At 42.4% G+C, this 8,479-nt stretch overlaps 1 protein-coding gene across 1 annotated transcript in view; it reads left to right on the top strand.

Moving 5' to 3' along the window:
• Nucleotides 1–8,479, top strand: part of LOC126531426 (ATP-binding cassette sub-family G member 1-like) — a 30,242-nt gene that overhangs the window by 2,626 nt on the left and 19,137 nt on the right. The window contains exons 2-5 of the mRNA XM_072288432.1: nt 188–342; nt 2,563–2,680; nt 5,218–5,404; nt 7,973–8,118. Coding sequence (XP_072144533.1) covers nt 188–342; nt 2,563–2,680; nt 5,218–5,404; nt 7,973–8,118 — 606 coding nt within the window. The remainder of the gene's footprint in view (nt 1–187; nt 343–2,562; nt 2,681–5,217; nt 5,405–7,972; nt 8,119–8,479) is intronic.

Here is an 8,479-nt window from a genome sequence, read left to right as displayed (position 1 = left end):
TCAGTGGGGTCACGTGCGAATTTGCTGTGATGGAAAGCCTTGCGTGATAATTGTTTTACGAGTAACTGTTCCAAAGCCTGTCACTGCTGTTGTTCTGAAGAATGCGTGCTGATCAGTAATGGGATCCTAATTTTGCGTAACCACAATATTGTCGGTAACTAGTGCTGTTTCTTCTTTCTTTATGCAGTCGGCGAGAAAGAGACACATTTTGCAGGCAAGGGAAAAGCCAGTTTGGAAATACGAAAGCGGCCGCCGAAACTGAAGAAATTATTCAAGGCCTAAATTGTCCTCCTACCACTTTAGAATGGAAAGACATTACCTTCTCTGTCGAAACAAAGACAGGTAAATGTACATTTCCGTGGTTTTTAAGCGTATCTACTTATATATAGGTATTTATTTTTACCAGCAAGCAAGATATGTATATTACTGAGGGAAGAGGTGATAAGCCACGCATATATATAGAAGGAAACAGGCTAATTATAAATGAATATCATAAAACGGGCTTAGACAACCAGTACCAATAAGTGATACAGAAGAACACACAAGCAAGGGAAAAATACATGAAAAAATACAAGAACATAGTAAGTATCAATCAGAAATGAAATATAGACAAGCTACTAAAGAATACGAGCAGGCATAAAAAACAAATCACACAGTGGCCACAGACCAACTAATCGAAAAAGAGTTACCAGTGCATTTTTAAAGTGTATGGGATCACTGATGCTTCTTACAGATCCGAGAGGCTGATTAAAATCTTTCGCAGTCGTTGGTAAAAACTAGAGTGATTGTGTAACCGTGTGACTTTTGGGTAGGCTGACCGTTGAAGTTGATTAAGACGCGCAGCTATAAATGGTGCGGGACGGATCTACAAGACAAGTAAAGATGGTTTATGATTGTATATCTTGCATATTCCTGCCAGTGGCGAGTGAAGGAAGCTGCAGTCATGTCTTCTTGAAGGCTAGCCTGGATGTACGGCGGTAATTAGAGAAGGCGAAACTGTTTGCGGGGTTTCGTGCTGCTTCTAGATTTTTCGTTAATGTAGGATGGTATTGGCCTCACAATTACAGGGCATATGCAAGCTGCGGGCGAGCGTGCGTGGTGTAATGGAGAAGTTTTGCAGAAGATGGCAGCGTGAAAAAGTTGCGGCGCCGGTTCCTTAGAGCGCAGTTGTTTTTTATTTAATGCGATCGATGTGTGTATTCCAAGACAAGCAGTTGATTATGCAGTACCCAAGGTACTTGTACGACTTTACTGATTCTAGCGGCTGATTATTTATTCGATACGTAGTGTGTACTGTGTTAGTACGCGCAATATACATGGCCTTGAATTTGCTGAAGTTTAGTTACATGTGCCAAGTGCGGCGCCACCAACGCAAAGAGTTCAGGTCTGTTTCAACAAGTGTAATATCGGATCTATTAGTTATTTCACGGCAGATTGCGCAATCTTCCACAAATAAACACAGCGGAGAGGACGTGTGAGTAGGCGTCTGATATATATGTATATTAAAGGTAGCAGTGGTCCGAGCACAACTTTATGCTGTGGGCTACACAAGACGTGCATCGTAGGTGATGTTGTCTCATTGTCGACGACAAATTAAGCGGGGTGAGTAAGGAATGCTTCAATCCGTTCAATTACGGCAGCATTGAGGTTCACCATGTTTAATTTATCTAAGAGGAGAAAGTGGTGAACTTTTCAAAAGCTTTAACAAAATAGAGGTATGTACGGTCAGTAAGAAAACGACAATAAATATTGTCATGCAAGTCATTAGTGGTTGAGAAAAGTTTAATGTCACATGAAAAAGGCTTACGAAATCCATATTGAAATAGAGTAAATAAGTTATTGTTCTGAATTAACCGTACAAAGTGTATTTATAGGATAATGAACACTGTTACTTACGATGTAGATTTCAATTTATCTTACGTTATAACGAGTGTCGAAACCGACGCTCATTAGAAAAAAGTTTTAGTTTTGATGGCACAAGTACAAACTTCAACTGTCGTCAATTAATACTTGGAGGCAGTGGTTCTATGCTTGCTCGTCCACACTGTCCGTGTTCTTTCGCGTGTTGCCGTTAGATCCCGCTATTACTATCGATATAGTACAGCAGGCAGTGCCTTAGTTATGTGATAAGTTATTTCACCGCGGGCTAGTTTTTTTTTTTCCTGGCAGGCTATGTCATGTGTTGTGCGATATTTTATCTCTCCACTATTTTCCCTTTTCGAATTTGTTTGATTTCGTATTTTATTAACACCTATTGCTCACTGTTCTTTATTTTGGTGCTGTAAATAGCCAACCGTTCGGTGGCGTTTTTTCTCAGGTTCTGATCATTTAATATACAACAACCATGAGAAACGCATATTTTGCGCTGTACGTGCTTCGAATATGAGCTCCCACCAATTTTCCCAACTTGCAGTTTTGTCACCATGCATTTCTTTCATGCTTTAACTCCCTGCTTTCTTTTACCCTTATCCTTTCCCCCACCATACGGTAGCCAACCGGACTCTCGACTGGTTAACATAGGCCTTCCTTGTATCCCCCTCTCTCTGTTAACGAAACTTGCAGGAATGCGAGCGCTGCTGGCTCGCTTGTACGGGAAGGCATTACCTGGGACGCTCACCGCCATCATGGGCCCTTCAGGAGCTGGCAAGACCTCGCTTCTCAATGTCCTTTCCGGTCACTAGTAAGCACTATCATATCTCACCGTACGTGGTAGTGCAAAGCACGTCGGAACCCCTGAATAAAGATAACCTTTACGCTGTCCGGCAACCCAGCGTGTAAATAAAAGAATCTGATGGCACTTACGCACAAGTCAACCAAGGACTTTGGTTCAAGAATGCAGCGAACTTTAGTTATATTTTTGGTGACCCGCGTTGTCCCATGCTTTTGAGCCTGATTGTGTCAATGTGGTTCTCAATTTCTCACTTTTGCCTGTTTAACTATAATTAATTCTCTTTGTATCATGCGAAGGTTGTGGGATCGTTCCCCACATGCGGCAAGTTGTTTTTTCATCCACTTTCGTTTCCATTAATTTATCGTTTCTTTATTTCATTTATTAAGCCCAAGTAATTTCCCCTATGTTGGCCTTGATGTCAGTGTTTGTTGCCTTCTTATGAGATGACTTTTAAAAATCGGACCCCTCGGTTAACGACCTTTCATCTCGTTGAATCGTCCTTCTAAAAATTTGATCTTTTAGGCAACGCCGATGTCTCGCGTACATCGGTCACTACATTTCTAAGTGCGCTATCTCAAGTAATCTTAAAACAAAGGAGTAAGAGATAAGTGACAAGGGATAAATCATGGGGGGCGAAGACAAGGAGCACGAGAACGACCACGACTCTAAAGACGACAAATTGCAACACTTCCAGTAGGTTGCTTTGACATTAAAAATAATAATAATAATAATCATAATAATCATAATAATAACCAACAAAGTCTGGCTCGAGTTCTTTTCCATCTTGTTCGAAGCTTACAAGGCCGCCTGCTTCTTTGTCAATCTTCCGTAGCGGGTAAGAGTCATTGTTTGAAAAAATTTATTTTTAACACACAAAGAAAAAACGTTTAAAATATGAATGCACACTATGTCTTGGATAAATAGTTTTCGTGTATACGGTGTTTTGTGCTCGTGACAATACGCAGAGCAGTAGGATGGCTGTGAGATAGACCTTAAGAAATGCTGACCGACAGACCACTCAGCATGCGGGGGCCACCAGCTTTCAGTGAGATAGATAGATAGATAGATAGATAGATAGATAGATAGATAGATAGATAGATAGATAGATAGATAGATAGATAGATAGATAGATAGATAGATAGATAGATATCTTTAATGAAACCCAGATAATTCTGTCGGCATGTGCGAAGTCGCCTACGTGCTACCCTGCATGGGGGAGGGCATGAGGAACCAATGGCGTAAGAACTATTTCTCGAGCAGGGGAGGGGGAATTCGTAAATGATTTGACCCCTATCTCCTTCTCTCTCGCTACGTGTCATTACTAAAATTATGTACTATTAGAGTTTCTAGGTATTGTGCGCACACATCGCATGACTGCTAGTGCAAAGCTATTGCAACTGGCTTGGCACGTGGCTACCATAAACGTTGTAACGTTCACACAGTTTAGAAAGGCATGCATGCGCATATTGCTCCATCTTTTTACCCTTTTGCACGGTAAGTCAGCATTGGAAAAAGAGCTACGCGAGTGAATAATTACTTACCGTTCCCTAAATTTTCTTTTATTCGCCTGGGTTGCCACGCGACATGACATAGAAGTGCAATTAAATATAAGTGTCGATGCCCATTTCACGCAGTTATTGCAAAAGTGAATCACAAAATTTGTAGTCTTTGAATAATCGTTCGTTGTCTTCTGGTTGGCCACTTTTTAACTTCCCACCTGCAAGTAGACTTTCGCGGACTGTCTCTGTCCCAGCTTCTCAGCACGTGGGTTGTCTTACACTGAATTCTTTTTCATGCTAGTCACTAATGGAAAAAATAGGCGCATGAAGGCTATATTGTGAGTTGCCAGCTGAAAAAATTGTAGAAATGTACGATAAGATCATGCTTGTTTTACTACACGTCGACAGGGCAAAAATGAACTCATAATTTTCGCATAACAAGGGAAAACTACATCATGGTGCAATAATATTATGATCAGCAGTCTTTTTCGTGAAGCATGCTCTCTGACATGTCACTATGCGTTTAATATTACTATTTAGAAATTTGGCTTTAACGCTCTTGTCTTCTGCACGAAATGCAGCTTGATTACCTTTATGCAGTTAGTTGTGGTTTACTGACGATGGGCAGGCTGCCTCTTGAATATTCAGTATTAATGAACGTTAGTATTTCGGTGAGGTACCTTTAGCAAAGTGAACACTTTGTAGTCTACAAAACATGGTTACTGTTCTGTAGAATAGAAGATATCTGCATTTAAAGAGCGCTAACCACTTCGCCTCGGGTGTTTCGGATTGTGAATGCTTCAGGAAGAGGACCATGGTGCCTTTTTTAAACAATTAGTACCGTGTTACCAACAAAGGTCATCAGGGCACGAAAACTGTGAGCTTTCAGTCGCTCTAGCATTTTGACAAGCGGCGTAGCTTAGTTGCTGTAAACAATTGGCTGGCGTTGTGAACACCGTTTGAGCCTACGGCTCTTACGATTGCCAGCCGTAGCGATGAAAGCATGGCACAGTGCTTTGATGTACTGGTAATTACTGTTTACTACAGCCACGAAGGTTACGATGGTGAAGTTCACGTCAACGGCTATCTGCGAGATGTGAAGCTGTTCAACATGCAGAGTTGCTACGTCATGCAGGACGATTGCTTACTGCAAGATCTGACAGTACGTGAAGCCCTCACCATGAGTATAGAGCTCAGAACCTCGTCGAATGGAGGGGAACCCATATCCCATCTCGTAAGTTTCCTTCAGCATATTTTTACTCGCCTATAAAGCCAGACCTTTTCATGTTTAAACATCGCACAAGGATTAAAGAAGGATTTTTGTTCGTTTAGTCCTTACTTTTTTTTTTTTGGGGGGGGGGGAGGCTTTCCGTAGTTAATCGGGCGCAAGTTAGAAAAACTTGGAGGACACTCAAGCTTCGCCTTTAAGAGTGAAACTCGATAGCAATCAAAAATCCCTGATTGCTTCTCACGCTTCCCGGCAACTGCAGCTTATAGAACCGTAATGTTTAGCTCCAAAGGCTGGCGGCGAACGCTATGCACGAAGGCGGGATTTCAGGTTCTTATTTTTTTCTGTTCCCCGCACGGCAGGATACGCCGCTGCCGCTGTGATATGATGATGATGATGATTTATTGGCATCCCCTTTGAAACGGGGTGGTGGTGAACGGTCATATATAGCCTGCTTGATTTAATATTTGATTTATTGTCTTTTTTTATCCCCCAAAACTTTATCTACCTTGTACCGCTACGTATGCCGGTACATGATAAGGTCGTATCCATCTCTTCGCTGCTTTGTTTCCACCAATACTCTAAACATATCTTGCTTATCTCGACTGCAGACCGGTTGGTGCTTCCGTCCACATTAAATACAAGCGTTTCTGGAAAGTGTACTTTGCGTATACTGGTCTCGCTGAGTGAATCCCTTTGCATTCCGTTATTATGTGCTCCATGGTCTCCGGATCTTTTCTGCAGCAATACACATGCCTAATCTAATTGCGAATATTTGCTGCGGTATGTTTTCCTCCGTAGGCAACCATCCCAAGCCTCAGGTAGCAAAGCACTTCCCTTCGTATCATCGTCCAAATCTCCCTTTCTAATTTCTTTCTTCTTATTCTTGTAAATCTCCGTGGTCGTTTTCATTTCCCTTCTGTGCACCCAACTCGCTGTCTCTGTTTCTCTGACTTTCTTTCTGATTCATCCTGGTTGTCTGTGTACACTTTCAATTACCCTGCACATGGTTGCCAACATTCTAGATGCGCGGATGCGCGGAGGCTCGCGTCATCTGGATGATGTTGGAGGAAACCGAGCTATGCGTGCCGCTTCCACCTTTATTAGACGGGCCTCAAACGGCAGCTGGAAAAGCGATTTGTGTTTTTATATTCACACTACAGTCCGACGCTATCATGTCTGAAGGTGTTGTGTAAGCCGTACTTTGCGAATTTTTCAACGCAATTTCTTTTGCTTTGAGTGGGAAATTCAACTATTTCAGTAAAGGCTAAATGTTCGGGATACGTGGTTTGTGGTAATATCTCGCTCCCGGAACTCCGACAACGGACGCCGACACCGACGCTGGATTTTCTGGAACGCGGGGCTCTTAACGCTGTCGCGTTAAAAAAAATTATTTGAAGCCCTTCGGATGCATTGAACAGCGAACAGCGCAATGAGTGATTGCCATTTGCCAATACAAACCAATAAAGGCGCACATAGAAGAGAAGCAGGGCTCCGCGGCTGAAATCGCTATTCGCCTCCAGCACGTAGAGGCGTCAGTCTGCTCCCTTGTGGCACTCACTATCCGATGTCGAGTTGCAGTAAGATTTTAATGAGGCGGAACTTTTTAAAGTTCAGCCAATATGCGATACGAGCTTTAAAGAAAAATAAAATGAGTTGTGAAACGAGAAGCCGTGCCTAGCCCACTGTACAATGAACTAATTTACATTTATGACTTTGCAACATGAACATACCGGTGGGTGTACACTAATTTCTAGTTTTTTACATTGCAGTTTTCCTTGCTGCTATATGATGAACCTACTGAAATTATGCTTGCGTTTCCTATTGCTGGCTTCGTAGGTGTGCGAGTGGTTCTTCTACGAACCTGCCATGAAACTTCACCAGTCCGAAAATTGGAAACCGTCGCCTAACAAAGTTCTGGATGAATTTTGACAGTTTGATATACTTGACTTAGAGGCTGCTCGTGACCAGCTTTTGCCCATCTGAGAAGACTTTTCCTTTGAGTTATGGTATACGTAATTACATAAGGATGGGGATGTCCCAACACCGAAAAGTTCTTATGCAATCTACTTTTCACCCGTTCACGAGGGATGGCTAGACCATTGTTGAAATGTGCGCGCCGCGTTTACAAGGTGTCCACTATCTAGAAGCTTATCGAACTGACAGCCTCTGTAAGTGACAAACGTTGATAAATACAGTTATTTTTACCACAAAGCCGCTTGACGACGGTAATTTGTTTCAGGGTAAGCAGGTCTGCCATTTCTTTTATTATCGCCAAGAGGTTGGCGTTTGTCTATCTGCGCATGCGCTGGACTGCACATGACACAAACACCACCCATGACGGTATGTGCATCGCAAAATCAGCAAGTGCGTTCTGTTCACAGTGTCAACTTGCTCTCAGAGGTATGAAGACAGGTCTTATTACTGAGACCATTAGGAAAGTACCTGAAATGCACATCAGAAGCACATGATATCAAAGTAACGGATGCATTTCGGAAGTATTCTTCGATAAACATTCATACTGTGAAATAGATATTGCAAAATACCTTCTGTTTTGTTGTTTTTGTGAAACAGGTAATTGAAGTGATCGAGCGTTGGGGACTCAAAGAATGCGCAGATACATTGACTAGGCATCTTTCTGGTGGGGAGAAAAAGCGCCTCGCCATTTCACAAGAGCTCATCAGCAATCCATCGGTGATATTTCTCGACGAACCTACCAGGTCAGTTGCACAGATACACGGCTCACGCGAATGACAGTTGAAGGAGTGGTCGCATTGTATAAAAGGAGCTGTATTGTTTATGCGACCTAGCGACAACAACTCCAGTACAATGATAAGCTGCGAGAGTTGGAACGCACTCATGTTTACTGCTAGAGCGAAATACGGCGGCCGATAAGAAAAGTTCACCTTACTGTCTTATACTTTTTCTTCTCTTTTGTGTGGTGCATTATAGTGCGAGTCCTAGACTTGAAACCGCTTCAGATAACAACACAAATGCTACCATCATCTCCTCAGATAGACAGCAATGGAGATGGCTTTTGAGTGCTTACAAGGACGGATAGATAGCAATAGCACGCGACTG

The sequence above is a fragment of the Dermacentor andersoni genome, chromosome 5 (genome assembly GCF_023375885.2).
Source record: "Dermacentor andersoni chromosome 5, qqDerAnde1_hic_scaffold, whole genome shotgun sequence".
In the NCBI taxonomy this organism is placed as follows: Eukaryota; Metazoa; Arthropoda; class Arachnida; order Ixodida; family Ixodidae; genus Dermacentor; species Dermacentor andersoni.
This window is presented reverse-complemented; position numbering and strand designations above follow the sequence as displayed.